Genomic DNA, 27,789 nt, shown 5'->3' with positions numbered 1-27,789 from the left:
AAAGAAGTATGCAGTAATTTTTGTTGTGTCCCAGACTATGCCACAACGCAATTTTTTACAATTTACGTGATGATAGTGCCATTTTATAGCAGAAAATGTGAAAACAAGCAAAAATTCAAATATTGATTGTATAAACATGAAAAATTAGAAAGGCAAAATGTAATGATAGGAGGTGGTAGAATAGACCAAATACTACTAAAAAGAAACATAAACTAAACAAGATAAAATTGTTCAGGAGGTAATTCTAACAAAAATAAAAATCGAAAAAATAGCAGTATTATTTGGGCATTCTAATTGATCAAGTTTTTTCTTTACAAAAATATTATATTTTGTGTTTTAAACATTTCAATAATATTTTCACGATTGTTGTTTTCATATCAGTATAGTTCCAAGATGTTTTCTTGTTGAAAAATGCTAAAACTCAGCAGCTTTATTTTCAAATTTGCCAAAGTTTAAAAAATGCAGAAACTCACAAATAGTAATTATAAAATGATTTAAAATTGCTCTATTTTTTCAAAGAATTAGGCTTAAAAGAATACAAAAACACTCGAGAATTAATAAAACAATCTCTTCAATAATTCAAAAAAATGGTCATACTTGAATGTTTGCAATTTTTTTTTTAATTATTAGGCCGTTGCAAATATTTTTAAAAGTTTATGTCGCCCACCCCCTTCAAAGTTGGCCTGAATAATCAAAGGGCAAAAAAATATTTTTTCGAAAAACTTAAAATTTTTAATGAAAATGAAAGTTTAATCAACTGAAAACTAGTTCAAATACATTTTCTTGCGTTTATAATCATATTGAGCATGTTTGAACTCCTTTGAAAACATTATAAATGTCCATGAAATACTAATGTACAGTCCCACGAAAAGTTTTTTTTTCGCGAAAAAAAAATTTTCATCGATACATCGATATTTTGAAAACTAATGGTTGGAAAGCAATTGGAAGCGTGTAAAATGCATTTTGAAACAATTTTTTCATCCAAATGTTGAAACCTAGGCTTTAGATTTATTTTTTTTTATTTTTTTATTTTTTCAGACACAGGCTCTTCAGTCAAGATACCGTCAAAACGGCAATTCAAAGTTTCATTTCACCTTCTTAAAGGTTGGATTTTTCGGTCTTCAAACTTTTTTCCTTGAAAGACCAACTTATCACCTTTCATTTGCGCCCAAGACAACTAAAATCGGTTGAAATGTTATGCGGAGTTATGATTTTTTTTAATTGTGGTTTTTGCAAAAAAAAAAATACGAAAATGGCCATTTTTGGGATCACCCTAGCACGGTGTAAGTCACCCTAATGTCCAAACAAAAAAATATGGGTCTAATTATTTCGGCCAAGGAACTCCCAGAAAAATGTTGAGCCCGATTGAAGAACTTGAAGGAATTGCTGCATATCTAATTATATTTTTGATTTTTTTTCATTTAAAACAAATTGTTCAAACGTGTATCCTTCTTTTTTTAATTTCAGATTATTTCACCCACACCCAGCGAAAACAACGCCCAGTAATTTTACACAGTGAAGAACCGAGGAGAGAGATATAAAAACAACAACAACAACAAAATAATAATCAAGTGCAAAGTGTCAACCAGTGTGCTACGTTAGCCGAAATAATAAATAATAAAAAATAATAAAGTGCATAGAAAGAAGCAAGTGAGGGAGGAAAAAAAGAGAGCAAAACGAGGAAGATCGAGTGCTCGCGCTGGTAATATTCCAATCCGTCCATTCCATTTCCCGGGTGTGCCCTGAAAAATAGTGCGCGCTAGTTGTTGTACATCACCAGAATATTAACGAAGGAAAAAAAAGCAACACCAAGAAGAAGCAAAAACCACACCACGTCTCATTTACCCTAAAGTGCATTACGCGAAAAGCAACAACAACAACTACAAAAACAACGAAAAAAAAATATTCATATTACATTTCCCGCTGCTCGTCCCACTGTGTCTGTGTGTGTGTTCGTTTGTGCATTTGTGTAAATGTGTGAAAGGCGAGGAAAAATTGTCACCCCCCTCCTAACGCCCCTGACTTTCCACCAAACCAGAGAAAAAAATTACCACTAGATGGCGTCTTGCTGGCGGTTGCGATATTTGTTTGCCTGCACGTCGTCGTCGCGCTGCGATGGTTGTCTACTTGCAGGCGCGCAGTCCCACAACAAAAAAAAGGTGCCCTCTGGTGGGGTGGAGCAGCTAAATTTCATCAACCGTAGGCCCGCGAATTGTTTCCGGGAAGTGTGCGGGCGCTATTTTGAGAGGTTTTTTTTGAGTTGAGAAAATTAAAATATAAAACTTTCCCCTCGAGGTCTGCAATCAAATTTTGTCGCCCGATATAGTCTAACTTTGGGCACGTTGGTGCGCCTGCCAGTAGGCAAATGCAGCTGAACGGGGGCGTGTGAGCGTTTATTTTTTTTATTATTTATAAAGGATAATATTTTTTCCAGCGACCATCGCGATTCGAGGAAGGGAAAACTCGTTTATTTCGTCGTACATATTTTTCCGAAGCTCTCAGGTTTCCACCGCCTTTTTCCTGGATTGCACCTTTTTTAGTTAGTTTGTTACGAACGATAGGGGATAGTTTTTGCATTTTAGTTGTTTTTTTACTTCCAATTCAAAAGAGATAAAATGATAGAAAAATTTAAATGAAATTGATTTTTGATAACATTAGATTAAGTTTTTAGAAAATTGTTTTTTTAGAAGATGGATTTCTAGTAATATTTTTATGCCTTATGCTAAACATCCGCATACCAGTGGCGTCTCAAATGTTTTGAAGGGTAGGGAGGGTAAAAAATATTAGAACCGGCAAGAAATATTCGTCGCTGTCCTCCTTTAAAAATACAACCCATAAACAGCAACTCGTTATCTGTCTGTGCCATAATTCTCGTCCCTTCCCTTCTCCAAACGCTCCATAACCTCACTATTTTTGGCATTCACTGGCACACACATCCATAGATGCAGACACACACACATACACATACACACCCCACGGTTCGACTGTCGTACAGTTTGCTCCATTATTTTCCCGTGTTTTCCTTTTCCAGAAGCAACAGGCAACTGACAGAAGAGTAAGAAGAAACACAAGAAGCAACCGCCAGTGCAAACGGATCGAGACTCGGCGCTTGGTGCTGAGTCCCGGGTTCCGGCGGTTCCCGAGACGTCGTGGTGCCAAAACACGGCGACGACGCCACCAGACTCTGCCGGGAATGTGCGCTGCACGGCGACGAAAAGTGGAAAGTTTTCCGTTTTCCCCGCCACTTGTTGCATTTCCATTGATAAACAACAAAAGTAACAAATACAAAAACTACTTTTGAAGCAAAAGTTTTGTGTGACGTAATTTCAATGCTAAGCGAAAAGTAAACTTTTATAACCCTTTAAAGTGTGAAAAAATAAAGAAGAAATTTTGAGACGCAGTTTATCGCCGAGCCCCCAGTATGGCGGACTGTTCGTACGCACGGTGCGTCCAGGAACGGCGCTACATTCGACGAGAGCTGGCCAAATGGACCAAAAATATGGTGCACATTGTTGGTAAGTTTCAAACATTTTTATTACGATTTACTTTGAATACTGAAGTTCAGAGAAAAAAAAAAAAAACATTTCAAAAGTGAAAAGATTGAAATTTTTATCATTGAAAATCAGGCCAATTATTTCCGAGATATCGCCAGTTGAAAAAAATATGGCTTAGGGTTCGTTCAAAAATTACGTCCATGAAGATGGGAGGGGGTCTCGATGTTGTGACAGAAAAACCATTCGAGACGTAATAGTATTCGACCCTTTAAAAATGTTAGTCTTTATTCCAATATTTTAAAGGAAATTTTATGTAGCCTTCGAAAAAAGTATTTTCAAAGGTGGAAACTTACGGACACTTTTTTTTTAAATCCGAAAACTAAAATAATTTATTTATAATACAATTCCCCACGAAAACAGCACGGCCGAAAACAAAAGTGCTCGGATTGGGCTCAATATTGGACTAGGAGTTCTCTGGCTGAAATCATTAGCCCCTTATTTTTTGTTTGGCCATTAAGGTGACCTACGCCGTGTCAGGGTTGTCCGAAAAATTGCCATTTTCAGCGATTTTCGCAAAAGCCACATTTTTCAAAAAATCATAACGCCATTTCAACCGATTGAAACTGTGTTGGACGCAAATGAAAGATGAATAGTAAATAGTTTTAAATCTAGCCTAACATTTGAAAAGGTCGTTTCAAACTTTTAAAATGGCATTTTGTCGGTGTCTGAACCAAACAGGCTGTGTCTGAAAATATTTTTTAATTTCACATTTAAAATTGAAGTCATACACAAATTTGAGCAAGATCTCTATTAAAAAAAAACAATTTTTTGAAAATGACGAGCCATGGTTTTATCTTTTGGATGAAAAAAATGTTTTAAAATGCATTTTATATCAGTCCAGTTGTTTTGCAATCATCAGTTTTAAAAATATCTATTTATTTACGATCTTTTTCGCCGATAAAAACTTTTTGCAGTACTGTTCAACAAAATTTTACGAAAAATAATTTTTTTATCAATCCCAGACATGATAAATATGGTGTTAAACGCTGGAAAATGCATTGCAAGTTGTTTTCAGTTGATCAGACGTCTACTTCCAATACAATTTTGAAGTATTTTTCCCCTTCCTCTAATTTTTGGGACAGATTTTGGAGGCGACATTTTCTTTGAAAAAAAAAATAGCATTGGTCTTATTGGTTTAAAAAATGTCTTAGAACAGTCCAGACTGGAATACCCGAAGCCTCGATTATCCGAAGTTTCAATTATCCGAAGTTCTGTTATCCGAAAGGTTTGTATGAGACTTCGGATAATCCAATCATGACCAATTTTTTTTTCTTATTTTCTTATTTTTTAAAAACATTCGTTTCGAGTTCTGCGATCCAATTTTAGTCAAAATTTAATCAGAAATTATCCGAAGTGATCTTTAAATAAAAAACGTTACTTAATCCACTATTAGGTGGTTAGTGCCTTCCACACATTCAAAAAGTGAATACACTAAACAGCCTCAAAAAAGTGTATAAATAACAGTTATTTTTATCAAAATATCTTAGATCCGGCCTGAAAAAAGTGCATTAAAAACACTAAAGTACTTATATCTTTTGACAGGATTATCAGATTTTCAATCTTTGTAAAGGTCTTTTAATTACCTATTCAACGATGGGTCGCATGATAGATCCGGACAACTTTTTCATCGAAATATTTGAGATCCGGCCTCAAGAAAGTGTCTTAAGGGGTTACATACATGTAGAAAATCACAAAATTTCATATTACAGAAAATTTATTAAATCCACTTGAAAGACGATTTTCAATCACTCCTGAAAGTTTCATGAAGATATTTCATGATTTAACTGAGTTAGGGACGATTTAAGCTCAGAATTTTGCCATGCGCAAAGCCAACTGTCTAACTTTCTGAGCGTTTTTCTCTGAACACCAAGTTGATTTACAGGTGCCACGATATCTCGAGATGGGATGGACCAAATTGGCTGAAATTTGAGGTGAAGACTCCCAATACATGTTCCGTGTGCATGACGAAGCACGATTTTGAAATTTTGAATTTTCAAAAAATACAAAAATCAAAAACTTACGATTTTTTATATGAAAAACAGAAAAATATTTTTATCTTTTTTTAAAATAAACTTTTTGAAAATCGGCCTTCGTCATGCACACGGGACCGGTTTAACGAGTCTTCACCAAAATTTAGAGCCGATCTGGTCGAAGCAATGTTGAGATATCGTGGCACCCGTTTTCTAAAACTGCTAACTTCAAATAGCTATATCTCGACAATGATACAACCAAATGTCTTCAAATTTCTTTTGTTAATAGATGAAAATGTATATTTTAATGCCCTGAAAACAGATTTTGAAAAAAGTTTAATTGTGTGCTCAAACCGACCTCTGACATTTTTGCCGATTTACATGTATGTGACCCCTTAATAACACATAGGTGCTCATAACTTTTGATGGGGTTGTCAGATCTTGAATCTTTTGAACGCGTTGGAAAGGTCTTTCAAATAACTTTCTAACAATATATAGCATGACGGGTTTTCTTACAAAAACCACCCTTTTTACTAGGGCGTCCAATTTTCCCGGGTTTTGAATTTCCCGGGAAACGGGAAAAATATTTCTGGAATCCCGGGAATTCCCGGGATCCCGGGAAATTTTTGTATCAGTAATAACATCTATGTTTTCATTATATTTGTTATATTTTCAAGCTTAAAATCATAGAATTAGCTAAATAATATTAATTGGTGATAATAATCTACACTTCAATCTAAACAAAAACGAACGTTTTTAAATAGCCTAAAAGAAATTAAAAATTTATAAAAATCAATTTTGCTTTTTTGTGGTGTTTTGGATTTTAAATCAACTACAACTTTCAATTCCAATATGATACATTTTTTTAATTTGCGATTCAAATTACATAAGTCTATATAAAAATATTTCTCTTGGATTTTTTTATATGACATGAGTAAAAAAGCTTGAAAAATTTCATGTATATGTCTAAAAACAAAAAACGACAACAAATAAAATTATACCAGTCAATGTAAAATTTTAGATAAGTTTTGAATTCACATATAAAACATATTTTACAAATTAACTTCAAGTAACTACCGCCAACCGGAGGAAATTGGGACTAAAGTCGGTGGGGGGACTGAAGTCGGTGTACTAATTGTTTTGTTCTGTTCCTGTTTTAACCAAAGTCATCCAAAACCTTATGCATTTTTTTCGCTTAAATAGGTACCTGTCTTTATTCGTTACATTTGTCCTTATTTGCCCCAGATGCCGGTGCTTGATTAAAAATAATTTAATATGAGATTTTTTTCAAATTTAAAATCGTAAATATACGTCAATAAATTCAGTCTTTAAAAAAAAACCTTTTCTGATCTGGACCTGGACATCATTACCATAAATAGGAAAAAACAAAGAACAGAGCCTCGTGAATTCGGTGAGATCAGTCCATACCGGACATTGTGAAAACTGAAATATTTTTACTTGCTATTTACTAAATACGCGCCGATCCTTGTTTTGCCTTATGGGATTGGAAGTTTAAAGATATGTCGAGGACTCGTCTGGTTCTTGCTCTATCTTTAGGCGGGGCCAGACAATGCCCAGTGACCTCGGAATTGGACCGCAAGGAGCTCTGTCATTCTGAAATGGGTCACTGGAAGCAGCGCGAGGGCTAACACCACCTAATACCCGGGACTGAGATAAGCTGTATCAGCATAATCAAGTCTGATACAAACTATACTTTCCCATAATTTCGCTGCCGGCCAGCGGGTATTGGATTGGAGCACACACACATAAATTCAGTCTTTTAAAAAAAAAGAGAAAAAAATAAAGCGCTAGGCATTTTGCGGACCTATTAACTTAAATTATAATATTTTTTTCATTTTTTTAATAATAAATGCTGATATTTGCCGAACACATATTGTAATGCATTTTATCGATTACTAAGTATTCAACTGTTCATCTATTTTAATGCTTCTTGTCGATTACTTAGTATTCAACTGTTCTACTATTTCCGAATCTGAATTTCCAGACCAAAATATGATTATTTTTTCAATTTCGGGAATTCCCGGGACAAATTATAGAAAATCCCGGGATTCGGGAATTCCCGGTTTTGGAAAAATCCCGGGATTTTTGTCCCGGGAATTCCCGGGATGGACGCACTACTTTTTACAATCTTCCGAAGTTCAGCTAGACTCGTTTTTTTAGCATTACTTTTGAATTACTTTTATAAACTTCATAATATTAACTAGGGTCTTGTGGGACCTCAAGACGGTCCAAATCGGTTCAGCCAGTCCGGAGATAATCGTGTGCATATTTTTCGGTGCACGGACTTACAGACATACACACGCACAGACATTTGTTCAGAATTTGATTCTGAGTCGATAGCTATACGTGAAGGTGGGTCTACGAGGTCGAATAAAAAAGTTCATTTTTCGAGTGATTTTATAGCCTTTCCTCTTTGTTATCACCGCCATTTTGGCCGCCATCTTGGATTTAAAAATTCTAAATAATTTCAAAGTAGTTTATTCAGAGTAGTTTATAAGGTTGACCATAAAAAAATACAAAAAAAAACTTTCGTGATTCAATTATCCGAAGTGATTTTTTTCCGATACCTTCGGATAATCGAGTCTGGACTGTATAGACGAAAATGTTTTTTTCCGCGAAAAAAAAACTTTTCGCGATTCTGTATATTGGAATTTTAAAAAAAATTCTAAATATTTTTAATCAATCCCAAACATGCTAAACATGATCAAAAACACAGAATCCTTTCTTTCTAACTGTTTTAAATTGAATAGACTTCTATCCAGGGATGGAAAATCGCAAACAAATCTTTTTCGCTTGCGAACTTTCATTACCCGCGAAAGAGAAAAGAAGCGAAACTCGCAGAATAAAATCGCTCCCGAACTTCTCGACGAAAATCAATCAGTTGAAGATTTTTTGTGAATATCCTTGTTAGCACCATTTTTTTTTCGTTTTGTTTACACACATTGCCCATTTACAAAAAGTGACAGGTCGTTTTTTGACTTGCGACGTTAAACCTGCAAGTGTAGTAGTGAACTAGATGTTCCGCCGAATATCAAGATGATGATTCCTATCTTTCGTGCCTGATAGAGGAGAGCATGTTCGCTTTCGATGTTTTCTCTGATGAGCGTCAAATGATTTTTTTTATGATGATTCTCCCATTGCTGCTTCTATCCATTAAAATTTAGAAGTTTTCCGAAACAATATTTTTCCCCCTGATTTTTGGGCTGATTTGTAAGGCAAAATTTTGGTCCGTTTTTCTCTATGATTCTATGGTGGTTGCTGTAAAAAAAACAATTTCGGTTTCGTGAAATTTTCGTTAAAATTTGTTGTTTTGGATAAGGCCATTGCAAATTTTAGTTTATGTTTAAATTAACGCTTTAGTAAAACATAATATTTTTCAAGATTCTTGGATATTTTGCAAATTGTTGTGATACTTTTATTTTAAAAATTAAAGAATATCTTTGACCAAAAACTTTTAGCGTCATTTTTCTGGCACGTCCAGAAAACATCGTCCTGGTGCGAGGAAAGAAGGAAGCAAAAAATAATTGATTAAATGACATCGAGAGCACAGCTCTGCGCCAGCAGTGCAAAATCCTTTGTATACTTCCAGGGGCAGCCCGCCCCTCCTCCCCTCCTCCACACCCCCTTCAACGTGCCTGTTTCTTCCTTCTTTCTTCCACTGAACAGAAAAATAACAGAAGATCCTCCACTCAGCAGGGTGGCATCTGGGGTGGCTTAAAAGTTTTCATCCAAAACAACCACCCTCCCTCCCTAACAACAACGCCCCCCCTCCTTCTTTCCTTCTCTTTAGCAACTCACACAAACACAAAACTCGTGCTCGTTTCGTTTTCGTTGGTGGTGGTGCTTCTGTGCAACAAGTGAATTTTCGATTCGGCTTTTATGGAAATAGTTGTTGGAGATGTGCCCCCCCCCCTCGTTTCATCCACCCCCCCCCCCCTTTCCACCCTCAGCGCCCCAGCCCGTTGGCGACGAAAAGTTCCATTTCTTCTCACACTCTCGCACAGAAAAAAAAGCGCTCGAAATAGCTCGAAAAAAACTGTGGCGCTGCACTTTTAGCTTCTTCTTCTTCTTAGTCCTCGCCCGCCTACTTTGACAGCAGCTGCCGCTTCTTTGACCATTTCCTATTCGCCTACTTCTTCGCGGCTGTGTACATAAAAGTTCGAGTGCACTACACGCACACAGCCGCTGCATCGCAGCAGTCGCTGCCAGAAAACATAATAAGCTTACGCTGCCGCCGATGGTGTGAGTGAGGGCGAACTTGCTTTTTTTTTCTCGCGGGCGCTCACTCGCTGTCAACTGTTTGTTGTGGGTGGTGGTGGGGGCGCCCATCACCCCTTGCAAGCGCCCCTGTCCCTGCGTTTTCGCTGCAGCTTCCTTGCGACGAAAAGACACCGAAAAAAATAGTGCACATACCAAGAAACGTTCAATTTACGTTGTATATTAGGGAGGTGGGCGGGGGTGGGACTCTTCCTTACTGCAATATAGTGCACAAGGATATAAAGTTCTTATTTTCTTTTTTTACTTCAATTTCGGGAATACCTTTTAAGCTCACTTCCGAAGGAAATAGAGTTAGGTAAGGGCAACGGGAAAGGCTAGGGAAGAGGGTAGAGCAGCCCGAAAAGTTATGTTCCTTAGAGGAGCCGAGGAAAACAAGTCCTCTCTGGTACACAACCCTAGCAAGGCATCGAGGAAATAAACCGGAGCGAGGCAACAGGTTTCCACGCCACGAGAGTGTGTGAGTGTTGCAAAGCGTGTGGAAAGTGTGGAAAATTCTGAATTTATGACGGGGAAGATACTGGAAATTGGATAAGTTTCCTGGAACACTAGGAAGAATTGCCAAAAAAATATAATAATTTAAAAGTACCGTGCGTTTCCTCATAAAATTCAAACCTATTTCAATTCGAAGGAGACGCACGGTGATTTTGGTTTCAGATGACGAAGTTAAAAAATGTTAATATTTTAAGGACCAAATCTATTTTTTTTAATGGGCGTCATCCAGAAAGCACGTCCACGTTTTCGTGACATTCTTAGTACAGTCCTAGTAAAAAACTAAATTTCAAGCATGATTTCAAAAAAGATTAGGCGAAAGGTATCGCAAAATGCTTTATACATCATTACAGTTCGACACCGTCGTGCTAACTTATCGTACGTCCTTTTGACATTCCGAGAGAAACACTTTTTAATGTTTTACCATGAATAAACAAAAACGAGGTACGCAATGTAAACAATAACAAACGCGTTTTGTTTGGTTGATCAATCTGTGCATTGTCCTGAAGTTTTGTTGAATTTGGTTGCTTGAGTTCCGCATTATAATTGAAAATGTTTACTGTTGTTGAGCTTGTCTCAGTGTCACGCGTTCTGACCTGAAAACCCTTTGGCCAATTGTCGCACTTACATCATTTTTTAGGTTGTGTCGACATGATTGAAACTTTTTCCATATGAAAAGTGACAAAAATGCATGGAGTTTTTTTTCGGTTTTTATTGAATATCTCAGGATTAGAGTCGAATATTGGGGATCTGTAAAGGTCAAAAGGTGAGGCATTGTTAGCTGCACAAAATAGCGCTCTTAACTCAATTTGGCCCCAGATGCATGTGCGATAAGTTAGCACGACTGCGACGAGGTTTGCTACTATCAAAAAATTGCAAAACGTCAATGAATTTACGAAAGTTTTTTTTTCCAAGTTTCTCGGTCCCAAAATTCAAAATGTGTAAAAAGAATAAGGTTTTTATTTGATTAAAAATACATAAATAAGCATTACCCAATATATTCTGACTAGTTTACAATCATTTTTACAAGTTTTTTTTTCCAGTAAAAATGTAAATTATATTCAATAAATTTTGTTGCTCCCTGATTTTTCAGGGATGTTTTGATTTTTTGAAATTGAGAAACGGGAACAAAACTTGAAATAAAATTTGCAATGGCCTAAGAAAAATTTAAAAAATTTATAAAAAAATATTGCCTGATCCGATTTTGCGGAGATTCTTTGAAGACCTTTAGTTAATCGAAACTTAAGATAATCGAGTTCATGAAAAATCGGGACAATTCTTCGAAGGGAGTAGATTCTGGGCGATTTAGTTGGATTTCTTTTATATATTTTATTTTCAGGCCGTTGCAAAAAATTAAAAGTATTTGTTGTAGTTGTATAAAAAAAATTAAAATAAAAAACTGGAATTTCAAAAAAAAAATTAAAAAAAAGCAAGCCAAGGTCTCAACATTTGAATGAAAAAAAGTGTTTTAAAGTGCATTTTACACTTGCCCAGTTATTTTGCAATCATTAGTTTTCAAAATATCCAAGTATTGAAGAGAAGTCAAAAACTTGTTGCGGTGCTGTACATTGGAATTCTACAAAAAATTAAAATATGTTTGATCGATTCCAGACATGCTAAATATGATTTTAAACGCAGGAAAATGCAATTCTAATTGTTTTCAGTTGGTTAAGCTTCTATTTCCTTCAACATTTTGAAGTTTTTTGAAAAAATATAATGGCCTTATAGCAACTAAGTTTAAAAAAATTAATTTATTTTTAAATATTTTTAAATTTTCTTTTGTGTAGTGATAATTGGCAACAAATTTCGCAAATTCACGAGACTCATTTTTTCCGGGATTTTGTTTTTGTTTGTTAAAAGCACAGAAGAAAACTATTTTTTCTTCATTTTTATGAAACTCAACCCAGGGATGTAGAACCAGATTATAATTCTATTTTTGTCAAAAACCCGGAAACTTACAAAAAGGTCATTTCATTCAAAATTTATTCAATTTTATATAAATTTATTCAGCCTTTTTGATTTCGTTAATGTTTGTTTTTAAGATGAAAATATTTTTTCGTTAAAGCAATTGTGTACAATCAAACGACAAAACAATCAAGCATTTCTTCTATCGATTTGTTGTTTTTATCAAATCTTTTTTTTTCAATGCATTTTGAATATTCCTTTTCCGATGTATAGAACATTCTAAACAATCGATGCAGACCTTAATAATTGACGAATTTTCAATATAACGCCCTTTCAAAAGTAAGTTTTGGGCTCAAATTTTTTTTTTGTAATATCGCGATAACTTGTGATGGTTTTAAGCAAATTCTTTATGTTTATATATAAACATTTTTTTATTGTCTGCTCTACAACTTTGTAGAACATTGTTACACTCTAAACAATAACCCTGAAATGTTAGAATAAACACGAAATTTTTAAATGAAAATGTTTGTTCTTAATGAAAAAATGACCCTTCTGAGTCAATGTAGATTCGAAAAGTACATTAAATTTCCCATCAAATGACATGTTCCAAATATTTTTACAGTTATGTTACGCAAAATGACAAAGTTTTCAAAATTTTTTTAGTGTTTTTTTTTTCGATGAAAAGTACGTTTTTTTCGGAACTATGAGTACGGGATTCCAATTTTACATGAAAATCCATTTGACACCAAATTTCTATCTCATCACCGTTTCAGGCTGCAACCCTAGTAATATTTTAGGTTTTAAGTAGGCCATTAAAGCCTATTTAGGCTATATGATGGTTTCCAGAACCATGATAAAATCTATAAGTTTAAAAATGTTACTAGGGAAATTATTGAAAAACACCTCTTTTTCGCATGTTCAAAATGAGCCTAAAACATCGAAGATCTGATATCCCTATCAAAAGTTATGAGCACTTAAGTGTTGTTAATACACTCTTTTGATGCCGGATCTCAGAAATTTCGATGAAAACGATGTCCGGATCAATCATGCGACCTATCGTTGGATGCGTAATCAAAAGACCTATTCAACGAGGCCGGAAGCCGATCTGACAACTCTATCAAGTTATGAGTTGGTATGAAGTTTTGTATAGAGAACATTTGTAGGTTAGACATTTTTATTTTACCAAAAACAAAAAAAAATACCTATAATTATGTGAGGAAGGCATCAATCACCTTACGGTGGATTTAGTATTTTTTTCTGTTACATAAAAAACAAAAATCAAAAAATTGCATGATTTTAAAGTATTTATGAAAATATGTTTTCCTAAAGCTTAAGTTTTTCCGATTTGTGGTCACAAAATTAAACATTTTTATGAGGTATAAAGTGTTCTCCTGTTCAAAAAGTAAAAAATTAACGTTATACAATGTATTACTAATATTCTACAATCGATTCTGCAAGTTTATTCCTTGAATATCAAGATAAAATTCAATGCCAATACAGTCCAGACTCGATTATCCGAAGGCCTCGGAAAAATTTCACATCGGATAATCGAAACTTCGGATAATCGAATCACGAAAAAAAAATCGATGCTTAATTTTTTATTGTCGAGCTTAAGTTCGTTAAAGTGATTTAAAACTTTTAAATCCAAGATGGCGGCCAATATGGCGGTGTTGAAATATTGAAAAAATGCATTTTATTATTTAGTAGGCAATCAACCATTTAAATTTTACTAAAATGGGGTTGCACAACTCGAATTTGATGCTTAAAACAAGAAAAAGAACAAAAAATTTTTTTGTTCGCGATTCGATTGTTCGAAGTCCTATACAAAGCTTCGGATAATCGAACTTCGGATAATCGAAACATCGGATAATCGAGGCTTCGGATAATCGAGTCTGGACTGTAGTTCTTCTAACGCCCAAAGTTGGCAAACACCAAACCATAAATGCCGGAAATCCTCCCAAGATCCCAAATACAATCACCATAACCTGTTGCATTTCGGTGGCAAATCCTTGAAGAAGAAAAGTTTAACCAACGACAAACAAAACTCCAGCATCGTTTCGATCTTCACGCTTCTCAGCAGAAGAAATCTTCCCTACTTTTCCAGCACCTTTGTACGTGTGTGTGTGAGTTTGTGTGCATTTCTGTAAGTGTGCGCCTTTTTCCGAGTAACTTTCCCCTTTCTCGACGAGAAACCAGCAGCGCGAATTCTTGGTTGGTTGGCAAGAGTTGCCAAGCCAAGAATGACGTTTGAACTTGGTCCCTCACTGAGATGGTGGGATGAGGATGTTCAGTCTGTCTGTATCAACAGAGTATCAACAAGTGTGTGACACGTGGATTTCAAGCTCTGAACCAGATTGCACTATTTGTGCCAACTAATGTGAGCAGTCTGGTTTGAGAGCTCTTTAGCAGACTTTAACGTGGGATTACGTTAGCTTAAACAGTTGAAGGCTCAATAGAAAAGTTTTTTGTTAAATCCAGAAAACCGTTTTCGGACAAAGTGCTTCCCCCAAATTCAACCGCAGGAACAACTTTGCTAACTACATTTAAACTACGTCTTCACTCATTTCCGACATAAAAAGGGAAAACCTGTCAGGAAACTTTTGCTGCATTTCGGCTTGTAAAAGCAAATTTCATCGCACCCCTTCCGGATCCTCACGGCTTCAAAAATATCATTTTCAGCATTTCAAACTCCAACTGGTCCAACTTTGCGCAGCACAAAAAAAAAATCTCCGGAAAATGGAAAACCAGAAGCAACAAGTTTGCCCAACCCTCAAATGCGGCTCAATAGTGGCTTCCCGAAAAACTGTACTATCAAACAAGAGAGAGAGAGAGATAGCAACAACTAGTTGTGCCTCCCGGACAGGCCCCAGCATCCGAACCGAACCCGAAAAGTTAACCTGAAGCCGGCCGAAAACTGCCAACCGATATGCAGAACAGAGAGGAAACTGGATACAGATGTTGGTCTGAAACTGTTGCATTTCCCATTCCCATTCCGAACCCCTTAAAAAGTCGACTTCCGGAAGAGGGGGTGGGGGAGAGATGGCGTTGTCTGTCACCTCGCGGCACTTCCTCTTCTCGGGCAAAACGCTCTCATGAATGTCCTGTGGACTAGCCAAAAACTAAAACTGCTACTTATTCATTGTAGTTTTCGGGGGATGCTGCTGTGGGAAATTTTGAGGGGGAGACAGGAATGAGTTTGAAGTTCATACTCATGAATCCTGACAAGTCAAAATAGTGCTCTGCAGGGTGACGGCACAAGCAGCAAATCTTGATAGAAGCAGTTTTTGGTTAAAATTGTCAGTTATCAGTACACCCATCCGACAAAACTATGACAACTATTGCCACACGAAGATTATTGAATTGATTGGAGTGTTTCTGCCCACCAAGTGCATCAAAGCAGCACTGTCACCAATACAACTTTATCGTCGATGAGTTGGCGTTGCGCCAACTGAGTAAAGAAAGAGAGGGAGAGAGTGAAGAGAGCTTTTGAGCGTATTTGTATTTATTCTCTCTGTGCTCGTTAAGCTTTTGTAACGCATTGGTAATGAGCAGGAAATTTTAAAAAAATAATGGCTCAAATCTTATTCTTTATTATTTTTATCAATTTTTATAACATGCAAAATTGCATTTTTCTGTTATATTTTCTAAGATTTTGATTTAGCTTCCACCCTCTCAAAAATGTGCAAAATGCCTACACGAAATTCAACCCGGAGTCCTCTGGCTGCGAAGCTGCTGCATCCCCACAAAAAGTCAGGTTAATTCTCGGGGTTGGCACAAAAACGATGCTGCAGCGCTGATGCTGCACATATGCATCACATCCACCTATACCCTCCAACATTTTGGAAAGTTGTTAAAACACTGTCAAAAATTGTTTTTTTTTATTTGTTTTGTTTTTTTCTTCTTATTTTCATAAAATATTTGTAACGTACAAACTTTTTTTCACAGTGTATCTGCACTACTCTCTGCAGCCGAGATCACCATAATATCTGAACTGAATGAAAACGAGGACAAAAAACGACTAGTTCCAAACTGCATTCAAATGGTTCGTTTCTGTGGCAGCTTTGTGGACGAGTTGATCGTTTTCGGAAGTTTTTAAGGGCCTCCGACACTCGAGTTGCTGTGATGTGTCCAATTTTCGGGGCCATTCAGCAGGCAGAGTGTGCTTTGAGCGCACTTTTGAGGTGCTTTTTTGGGCTGTTATCAGTAGTGCTTTTGAGACTTGTAGTGATATTTTGATTTTTTGTGTCAATTTGATTCCTTTGTTTTTGAACATTATTTTGTATTTATTTCATCGTTTGAAAAAAGACAATTCGTCTCAAATTCTTGCTGCCATTAAAAGTAAATTCGCTTCGATATTATTAAAATGATTCAAGTCTCACAAATGCATTTCATTGTTTTACTTCTTTTTTTTTAATTATGATTCTATTCTATTATAATCAAGCTCTTTTTGCAAGGGTTTGACAAAAAGGTTAAAAATTACAAGGCCAAGTTTACAAAAAATGGCAAAAGTTCGAATGCCGTCATCTGGGGTGAACCGGAACAGCTGTTTTTGGAGATTTTTAATTAGTTTTGGATAGAACAGATACAAAACAACAGAAATAGTGCATCGTTTTCCTAATTTCAAGCTTCCAAGTGCTCTAAAGCCGCTGTCCCTATTGAGACTGTAGTCTCGATCCGCCCCAGTTGACGGTGATTAAAAATCAAAATATTCGGACAATAAAGACTTGTAATCTTCAAACGGAAGAAGTACACGAAAAAAAAATATTTTCAAAAAATTTAAAGACGCCATCCATAAACTATGTGGACACTTTTTGGGAAAACCCAAATTTATATGGATTTCCCCTGGGTGATGAATAGAGAGAATGCGTAACGTGATTTTCGAATGATCCCACTTTGTTTACATCTACAAAGTTGGAGGCTGTTCAAGCACAAGCATGACTTTTTTTCTTACTGGTAAATGAGCTGTTTTGTAATCAGTGGTTTGTTTTTTATTTTGTCTTGTTTTTGACATTTTTGCTGGAAAATTGTGTGTGTTTTCAAGTTTCAATCGGTTAGAAGAGGGGTGACGAAGAACTGCGGTAAGAGTGTCATTCTGCGATGTCGCAGATAAATTCCCTGGCTGATTTTGGAATCCTGCAGTTTTTCCTGGTCCAGCGAAAAAACATCACTGATTCTAGCGAAACTGATCCAACAAACAGAGAAAATTTTCACTAAACCAGCAGGTTTTCAAACGGAATCAAGCTTCTAGTTGAATACAACCGCATGGACTCCATAAACAACTTCCATTCATAATTATTAAAAATGAAGATCTCACCTGCAACCTTCTTAAAATTTCTTGACTTCAACTCCAGGTCCTCAACCGCCATTTTTTTTTGTTCTTGCAAAAAAAAAACAATTTTTAATGATCGATAACAATATTCTCTACTTTTGGCGAACAGTAAATTGGTTTCACTTTAACAGTTCAAAATTGAGGCCATTTTGCGAACCACTATGCAGCACCCCGGTTTCCCCCAAGAAGCTGGTTTTGTTTAGAAAATAACTAAATTTTAGAAAATAAAACATTTTTTACCAAACACTTTACATAATTGAAAAATATCGGAACTAGTTTTTCTTTCTATATTTTAGTTACTTTTCAAGATCATTTTTTAAAATTTATGTTTTTTGGTGACTGTGAGTTGAGTTAACTGTAATCTTTTCAAACATAAAATGTATTAAACCTAAAAACATCGAACCCTCTTTGAAGACGTTACAAATCTCAAAAACATGCTTCGAAAATAAAATAGAAAAGCTAATCTCTACTTTTTCGCAAATCGTTTTTCAATTGCATTTTTTTATTTGGGTGAAACTTTTTCTTTGGTCCTAATTGGCAATTTAATATAAATTATAGAAATATAAATTTATGGGGAAATCCATAAAAAAGTGCTGGCAAATATTCGGAAATCTGGAACATGAGAAGGGAGTTTCTGATCGATTAGGTCACGGCGTGTTTTCTGGGCAACCTTAAGGAGAAAAAATAGTCATCACTACTTTCAAAAGTGTCTTATAGGAAATTTTCTCAGCTTTCCAATGCTTCTAAGAGTGAAATGTTTCATCGGGAAATTTCTGAGATATCTCTATTTTAAGTTTTTTCTTTTAAAATCGTTAATCATTTATTGGACACTTTTAAATAACAGTCCAGGAAACTTGTCAAATCATGTGTTTCATGTGTCTTTTACTCATCAAAATGTGCAAAATGAGACAAGAAACAACTTTGTAGAAGGTTGCAAACCGCTAAACATTTTGAAAATTAAGTTTTATCCGAATTTTTGAATATGTGGGATTTATTTAAATATTAAAATAATAAAACCGTATTGAAATATTATTTTTACAAGAACAAATAGATTATTACATAATTGTTGTGTACAAATAACACCGGTCTGCTCTGATTCAGCTTGGAATTAGCTGATACAACCGAAATTTCTACAGGTTTGACATTGATAGGGTATTACAAGATTTTTATGATTAAATAGCATATTTCCTTAATCAAACACTAACTAGTTGCATGGATACAAAACATGTTCAATACTCGAAATTAAACTGCAAATTACTGTTGCTAGCTTTAGGAGAAATACTTTTCATTAGTATGAAATGATTGTTTTAGTTTTTTTTTTTGTATTAAATGATCAAGGAATTAGCAATATTTTAGAAGTTTATATTTAAGACTCTCATCTTCAATCTCATCTTTTAAAAAATATATATATATGTTTTGATTTTTGTTCAAATAGTTTGGAAAGAAAGTTTCTGTTTGATTTTTTTTGTAAAAATATTATTTAATTTTTGTTCAAACAAAAAAAAAGTTTTTGACGGTGTTTTCAGCATTCTGAATTTGAAAACTCGAGTTTTATTGCTACTTTTAAGTGCATTTTCAACAGAAAACATTTTATAAAATTTTATCTTTATTCTATACTCATGAAAATATGACTTTTGAAGCTTGCTACAGTAATATGTAGTACATTTTCGATTTGAAATCATATTTGTATTTATGTTCCTGGTTAATGTTTGCTTAAGAAAATATCAAATTTATTCATTAAAATTCAATAATACCATTAACAATCACAAACCTGCCAATGTTTCGGTTGAAAAAGCTAAATCAGAGTAGACACGTGATATTTGTACACAAAAAATATTTAATTATCAAATAATTCTTGTAAAAAATATATTTTACACTGTTTTATGATTTTAATTTCTGAATAAATCCTATATATGGGTAATTCTCTACCAACTCACACGAAATCGGGAAAAGTTGCCCCGACCCCTCTTCGATTTGCGTGAAACTTTGTCCTAAGGGGTAACTTTTGTCCCTGATCACGAATCCGAGGTCCGTTTTTTGATATCTCGTGACGGAGGGGCGGTACGACCCCTTCCATTTTTGAACATGCGAAAAAAGAGGTGTTTTTCAATAATTTGCAGCCTGAAACGGTGATGAGATAGAAATTTGGTGTCAAAGGGACTTTTATGTAAAATTAGACGCCCGATTTGATGGCGTACTCAGAATTCCGAAAAAACGTATTTTTCATCGAAAAAAACACTAAAAAAGTTTTAAAAATTCTCCCATTTTCCGTTACTCGACTGTAAAAATTTTTGGAACATGTCATTTTATGGGAAATTTAATGTACTTTTCGAATCTACATTGACCCAGAAGGGTCACTTTTTCATTTAGAACAAAATTTTTCATTTTAAAGTTTCGTGTTTTTTCTAACTTTGCAGGGTTATTTTTTAGAGTATAACAATGTTGTACAAAGTTGTAGAGCAGACAATTACAGAAATTTTGATATACAAACATAAGGGGTTTGCTGATAAACATCACGAGTTATCGCGATTTTACGAAAAAAAGTTTTGAAAAAGTTACTTTTTGCATTTCTCTTTGTTTCGTCGTCCGTGTCTGTCGCGGGTGACCATGAACGGCCATGATCAACGACGACCAACTTTTTCAAAACTTTTTTTCGTAAAATCGCGATAACTCGTGATGTTTATAAGCAAACCCCTTATGTTTGTATATCAAAATTTTTGTAATTGTCTGCTCTACAACTTTGTACAACATTGTTACACTCTAAAAAATAACCCTGCAAAGTTAGAAAAAACACGAAATTTTAAAATGAAAAATTTTGTTCTAAATGAAAAAATGACCCTTCTGGGTCAATGTAGATTCGAAAAGTACATTAAATTTTTCTTAATATGACATGTTCAAAAAAAATTACAGTCGAGTAACGGAAAATTGGAGAATTTTCAAAACTTTTTTAGTGTTTTTTTCGATGAAAAATACGTTTTTTCGGAATTCTGAGTACGCCATCAAATCGGGCGTCTAATTTTACATAAAGTCCCGAAAAACGAAACTATTGGCACTACGCCCCCCGGGGCATGGCCTTCCTCTAACGTGGGATTTCTGCTCCAGCGCCTCTGACGAGACAGGAGAAACCGGGACCGACGTTTTACTTCACCATCCGATAGAAGCTCAGTGGATAAGGCGGGAATCGAACCCGCGTCTCATAGCATCATCGGGATCGGCAGCCGAAGCCGCTACCCCTGCGCCACGAGACCCACATAAAGTCCCTTTGACACCAAATTTCTATCTCATCACCGTTTCAGGCTGCGAATTATTGAAAAACACTTTTTTTCGCATGTTCGAAAATGGAAGGGGTCGTACCGCCCCTCCGTCACAAGATATAAAAAACGGACCTCAGATTCGTGATCAGGGACAAAAGTTACCCCTTAGGACAAAGTTTCACGCAAATCGAAGAGGGGTCGGGGCAACTTTTCCCGATTTCGTGTGAGTTGGTAGAGAATTACCCAAATCTTTTCTCGAGATACAGATTTTTTAATGTTTTTATATGATTTTTTCTATGGCTTTTTTGGACACAAGGAATCGATGGACAAACAAACAAAAAAATACAGTAAAATGTCGATTTGCAAAATTTTAGAGACTTACTTCTTTTCCATGGTTAACTCTAAACTCTAATCTAAGCACTATTCTGCTTCATTTCACCTAGTACCGAGCAATTTCATTTACTATCCCCAAGATATCGCATCAATTTCAGCAATTAATTCCTCCACTCAACAATGGGCGATTACCATCAAGCCTTGCGATCCCAAATCCAGTAAAATTGCTACCACAAAACACAACAATCCAAACTATCCCTGTAACAGAGGCACACCCCGGCACCCCCGAAAGCTCGAGTGCCAAATTCCAACTTTCAATACGCTTCTCATTCCCCCCGAAAACAAAAACACAAAAAGCCCTCCAGCAAAGAGAGTCCAAACAATTCTGCATTTCAATTCCGTACCCACTTCAACTATAAATGTCCTTTTCCGGCCCACCAACCTTCCCAGTCCTAGCCACCGACGACCTGTTGCCGAAAATTCCATTTTCAACCCGCCACCCCCCAAAAAATGTGTCCCATCGAAGTAAGCCATGATCTTCACCTCCCCCCTCACAAATACCCCACGTGTTGCTGGTACGGCAAAGCCTACTTTTCGGGGGCATCCCGGAAAAAACGAAAAAGTGAGGTTATGTCGCTTCCGACTACAACGTTTTTTTTTTCGGGGATTGGCCTGTCTCCGGTCGTGAGGGGGAAACAGAAGAGGGAGGGAGGCGAGGGGCGAGAAAAGCTCACCCCAATCATGTCTGGCCTCTGTCTGAGCGAGTTTTTTTTTTGTTTGTTTGCTGTCTCTCTGTTAGTCCGGGCCTTGTTTGTGTATTTTTGGGGCCCACCCTTGCTGATGGGTATCGTGCGCCAGAGGACACCAGAGGCCAGTAACTTTCGCTGAACCAGCGTATGACTTGGTGTGTGTGTTTTTTGGGAGTGAATTGGAGAGAAATAACCCTTGGCGTAGACCATGGATGATGAATTGAGTTATTTTTTAATGTTTTAATTAAAGTTTTCTTTCAAATTTAGATTTTCGTGTTGTATTTTTTTTTCGAAAAGCGGATTTAAAATTTCAATTCGATTTTCTTTAAATAAATTTATGTTGAAGCCAAGGGTCCTCTTCCGTTACTGAGCTAAACCAGCATTCCATTCCTTTTTTCACCACCAAACTTGCTCCCAAAAGCAGCAGCTTGCTTTGTTTTCCGACAACACCACCCGCTCAAACTGGAAACGTGAACCTGAGCTTTTGCCTCATCGTCCTGTCGGGGCTGATGTTTACTATCCTCTATTACTGGCCCAACACCCGGGGTCGTTCAGTCGGCATTTTGACTGTTGAACGATGATTCTCAACTCTACAGCAAGCGCCTGTCCTGGTTCCACTCTTCCGAAAAAGGCTGGAATGCGATGCTTCACGTGCCGAAAATTACGAGGAAGATTTCTGCTGTGTTTTTGTGGTAAGGGAGGTGAAAAACGAGGCAAATTTTGGGATTTGTAAATTGGAAACACTTGTGTATATCGTCTTCAACCAGTTTGCCAGAAGTGACGAATGGTGAGGATTGCCGGTTGATGATCCTCGTCAGAACTGTTACACAAGGTAGATAGTGGAAGTCACTCGACGAGATAATTGCTGTCAAGGCGTTTTCTCGGGCAAGTGTTGATTGATGGGATCAAATTTGAAGTAACTGGAATTTTAGAATTTTAAGCAAAAAACCAGGTGGTAGGCAAAATTGCTCGAAAGTCTCGAAATTTGACCAAAGCATGCATTCAAGCGAAAAAAAAGTTCGCTCTTTCCCAACCAAAATTGGCAAATGAGAAAGTTTTCCTCACATTTCTATCGATCTCACCAGCAGACACCTGTTCTTCGACACATCAGAGTTTTTTTTCTCCGCAGCTTTTTCGCTTTTCATTTCATGAAGCGCCAATTTTGGAATGAGAACATTTCGTGGGTGATCGAACTTTTGCGGATACTAAATTTTCGACACTCGTCGTCTTTCGCCGGTTTCATTTTATTTTTTCGGGATGCAGTGTTGACTGTTGACAGTTTTAGTTTTAAGTTTTTAGTTTTTAGTTTTTAGTTTTTAGTTTTTAGTTTTTAGTTTTTAGTTTTTAGTTTTTAGTTTTTAGTTTTTAGTTTTTAGTTTTTAGTTTTTAGGTTTTAGTTTTTAGTTTTTAGTTTTTAGTTTTTAGTTTTTAGTTTTTAGTTTTTAGTTTTTAGTTTTTAGTTTTTAGTTTTTAGTTTTTAGTTTTTAGTTTTTAGTTTTTAGTTTTTAGTTTTTAGTTTTTAGTTTTTAGTTTTTAGTTTTTAGTTTTTAGTTTTTAGTTTTTAGTTTTTAGTTTTTAGTTTTTAGTTTTTAGTTTTTAGTTTTTAGTTTTTAGTTTTTAGTTTTTAGTTTTTAGTTTTTAGTTTTTAGTTTTTAGTTTTTAGTTTTTAGTTTTTAGTTTTTAGTTTTTAGTTTTTTGTTTTTAGTTTTTAGTTTTTAGTTTTTAGTTTTTAGTTTTTAGTTTTTAGTTTTTAGTTTTTAGTTTTTAGTTTTTAGTTTTTAGTTTTTAGTTTTTAGTTTTTAGTTTTTAGTTTTTAGTTTTTAGTTTTTAGTTTTTAGTTTTTAGTTTTTAGTTTTTAGTTTTTAGTTTTTAGTTTTTAGTTTTTAGTTTTTAGTTTTAGTTTTTAGTTTTTAGTTTTTAGTTTTTAGTTTTTAGTTTTTAGTTTTTAGTTTTTAGTTTTTAGTTTTTAGTTTTTAGTTTTTAGTTTTTAGTTTTTAGTTTTTAGTTTTTAGTTTTTAGTTTTTAGTTTTTAGTTTTTAGTTTTTAGTTTTTAGTTGTTAGTTTTTAGTTTTTAGTTTTTAGTTTTTAGTTTTTAGTTTTCAACATAAGTTTTCATGTAAGTTTTCAATTCTTCGACTTAATTTTACATGTTTAAATTCTCATTTTCAACTATCTGACCGTCACTGAAGCCTCTAAAAAAACTTCTCATCGCTTCGCTTGTTTCACTTCTACATTTCCACCATCTTTCACCTCTCTCTAGAGAAACTTCCGGGTTGAGTCTCCGCACGACGTGCTCGCTCATCCTTCGTCCTCTTTTATATTTTTCACCAGCTAAAATATCCCATTTTTTCTTCGCCGATGCACCGCCACCTCAGTTCCTGGACCGGGACTCCCAAGTCAGGCACAGACCAAGAAGGACACCCGACGATGGCGCGAGGACGAAAAAATTAATGATTTTTTCTCACCCATCCTGAACTTCTCGCAGGAATTGGATAACGAAGAGAGTGGAGAGGGGTGTGGGGTCTGCCTTTAAAGGACATCTATACCCCTCCCCCCCCCCCCCACTCCCTCTTCTGTCTTCCTCTTCACTATCCAGAGTCCATCCAAAAAACAACACCCCGACTTTGGCCGTCGTCGTCGTTTCGTTTCGTTTCGATGCTTCCTTATATGCTTATTTATTATTCATTTTACCTTCCAATTTCATCTATTCCTCGCGCCATCCTTCACCAGGACACCCTTCTCTTCTAAGATTCAGTTTCAAAGGAGCAAAAAAAAACGAGGTCCTGTAGCAGCTGCCCGGCGAACAAAAAATTGCCATTTTCCGTCTCACTCACTCGTTTGCCTTCTCTACAGCCCTGTGTGTGTGTGTGTTTGCTACAACTACAACCGATAAAAAAAACGTAAAGTAGAAAAAATAATAAAAATTGCATCAACCCCCACCGCTGGAGGTTCGGTACCACCCTAGCGACCACTCAATTTTTTTTCTCCAAGCTCACCCCCACCCTACCAAGTGCCCTTGCTGGCCACTCTCTCTCGTTGCTGCACTTCCGTCTTCCGCGCTCTTTTTTTTTCAGTGTCCAGTTTTCTGGGTTCGGCGGTTCCTTTGGATGTTAGGGTTACCAGTTTGCTGTAACGATCTTTCCAGTGCAGTTATCTGGTAATCTTGAGAACGGATTTTCTTAGCTGTTTGGTGTTCTGCAAATGTAGATATTACTTAGGACTTCTAATATTTATTTTTTTTCAAAATTTTCAATTCAACCCTAACATTCAAGAAGGCCCAAAGACACTTATTTTCGACCATACTAAATATTAGGATTTTTTTGAATATTTGATTTTTTTTTTAATTTACGTTTCCTTCTAAAAACAACAAGAGTAAATATGCTGCGATGAATTTGCTGTTGAGCAGTTCTCTCAGATTTCGGCATTCGATTTTTTTGGATCTTTCAATCCGACTGAAACTTTTTTGGTGCGTTCGGTATGCCCAAAGAGGCCATTTTGCATCATTAGTTTGTCCATAAAATTTTCCTTACAAATTTGGCAGCTGTCCATGAAAAAAATGATGAATGAAAGTTCAAAAATCTGTATCTTTTGAAGGAATTTTTTGATCGATTTGGTGTCTTCGGTAAAGTTGTAGGTATGGATGAGGACTGCACTGGAAAAAAATGATACACGGTAAATATTTTTTTGGTGATTTTTTATTTAACTTTTTGTCACTGAACACTATTTTTAATTTTTATTTATTTTTTTATATTTTTTAGGGGACATCAAATGCTAACTTTTCAGAAATTTCCAGGTTGTGCAAAAATCCGAGTTATGAATTTTTGAATCAGTACTGATTTTTTTTTTCAAAAAATCGAAATATTGGTCGCAAAAAACAACAATTTCAACTTCATTTTTCGATGTAAAATTAAATTTGCAATCAAAAAGTACTTTAGTGAAATTTTGATAAAAGGCACCGTTTTCAAGTTTTAGCCACTTTTAGGTAACTTTTTTGAAAATAGTCGCAGTTAACGTTGTTTTAAATTAGTGCACATGTTTGCCCACTTTTGATAAAAAATATTTTTGAAAAGCTACGAAAATTCACTATGTTTTACTTTTTTTAACTTTGTTAATACGTCCCCTAGTTGCTGAGATATTGCCATGCAAGTGTTTAAAAACAGGAAAATTGATGTTTTCCAAGTCTCACCCAAACAAAGCATCATTTTCTAATGTCGATATCTCAGCAACTAATGGTCTGATTTACAATGGTAAAATATGAAACATTTGTGAAATTTTTCGATCTGTTCGAAAAAAATGATTTCAAAATTTTTGAACCCGGACTAACATTTTAAAAGGGCTTAATATCGAAATTTTGGCCCTTTTGAAATGTTAGTCTTGATTTAAAAAAAATAAAAGTTTTTTTTTTCGAAAAGATGGCAAAATTTCACAAATGTTTTATATTTTAACATTGAAAATTAAACCATTAGCTGCTGAGATATCATTAACAAAGCTCAAAAAAGCCAAATAAAGAGAATTTTCTCAGCTTATCACAAATTTTTTTTTTTTTCCAAAAGAGGGCAAACATGTACACTAATTTAAAAAAAACTGCGACTATTTTCCAAAAAAATACCTAAAAATGGCTATAACTTAGGGACCATTCATAAACCACGTGGACACCTTAGGGGGGGGGGGGTTGTTGGCGATTGTCCACGCTCCATACAAAAAAGATTTTATTTGTATGGAAATTGTCCACGATGGGGGGGGGGGGGTTGAGATTTCCAAAAAAGTGTCCACGTGGTTTATGGATGGTCCCTTAAAAATGGTGCCCTTTATCAAAATTTCACTAAAGTACCTTTTGATTGCAAATTTGCATTTCGAAAAATGAGTTGAAATTTTTTTGCGACCAATATTTCGATTTTTTGAAAAAATAGTATTGATTAAAAAAATCATAACTCAGTCAAAGATTTTTTGCACAACCTGGAAATTTCTGAAAAGTTGGCATTTGATGTCCCCTCAAACATATCAAAAAAATAAAATAAAAATAGTATTTTTTTGCAAATCAAGTTTTAGTGACAAAAAGTGAAATCAAAAATCACCAAAATTTTCATTACCGTGTATCATTTCTTTCAGTGTAGTCCTTATCCATACCTACAACTTTGCCCAAGACACCAAATCGATCAAAAAATTCCTTTAAAAGATACAGATTTTTGAACTTTCATTCATCATTTTTGTATGGACAGCTGCCAAATTTGTAAGGAAAATTATATGGTCAAACCAATGATGCAAAATGACTTCTTTGGGCATACCGAAGGCACCACCAAAGACCGATTTCGTAGAGAATTGCTCTGTGTTTCAGATTTTCAGAATTCAAACTGACCGTTAAATTGATGTTTCATGATTTTTCAAAGTGATTTTACTCTGTTTGTCTGTTCATTCAATTACGGTTGCAATTTTTATTATCTGTTTAACTCTCTACAACCTAACCCCGCCTTGAGACGGGCTTCGATTTAAAAAATCGCCAAAAATCCATTTTTCAATCAATTTTTGATCTTCAAAAAGCATTGGAAAGAAGAACTTTTAAAATTCCGGAAAATGCATGGATTGGAAGTTTGACTTGTTTTATGTGACTTTGCCAATGTTTTTAAAAATGTAATTTTTTTAGGTGTCAACTTTGGCTGTGTTTTTTACTAACAAAAAGAAGTATGCAGTAATTTTTCTAGTGCCCCAGACTAAGCCTCTACGCATTTATTTACAATTTAAATGATAATGGTTCAATTTTATAGCAGAAAATGTGAAAAACATGCAAAAAATTGAAAAAGTTACTGTAAAAACATGAAAAAATTAGATAGGCAAAATGTAATGATAGGAGTTGGTAGAGTAGGCCAAATACTACCAAAAACAAACATAAACTAAACAAGATAAATGCAA

At 35.3% G+C, this 27,789-nt stretch overlaps 1 protein-coding gene across 1 annotated transcript in view; it reads left to right on the top strand.

Annotated features, from left to right (window-relative positions):
* Nucleotides 1-27,789, top strand: part of LOC120422150 (mushroom body large-type Kenyon cell-specific protein 1) — a 258,844-nt gene that overhangs the window by 70,260 nt on the left and 160,795 nt on the right. The window contains exons 2-3 of the mRNA XM_052706819.1: nucleotides 1,468-1,702; nucleotides 3,032-3,515. Coding sequence (XP_052562779.1) covers nucleotides 3,422-3,515 — 94 coding nt within the window. The 5' untranslated portion in view covers nucleotides 1,468-1,702; nucleotides 3,032-3,421. The remainder of the gene's footprint in view (nucleotides 1-1,467; nucleotides 1,703-3,031; nucleotides 3,516-27,789) is intronic.

The sequence above is a fragment of the Culex pipiens genome, chromosome 1, assembly GCF_016801865.2.
Source record: "Culex pipiens pallens isolate TS chromosome 1, TS_CPP_V2, whole genome shotgun sequence".
Taxonomy (NCBI): domain Eukaryota; kingdom Metazoa; phylum Arthropoda; class Insecta; order Diptera; family Culicidae; genus Culex; species Culex pipiens.
The sequence above is the reverse complement of the archived record's forward strand: the minus strand, read 5'-3'. Positions and strand labels throughout refer to the sequence as shown.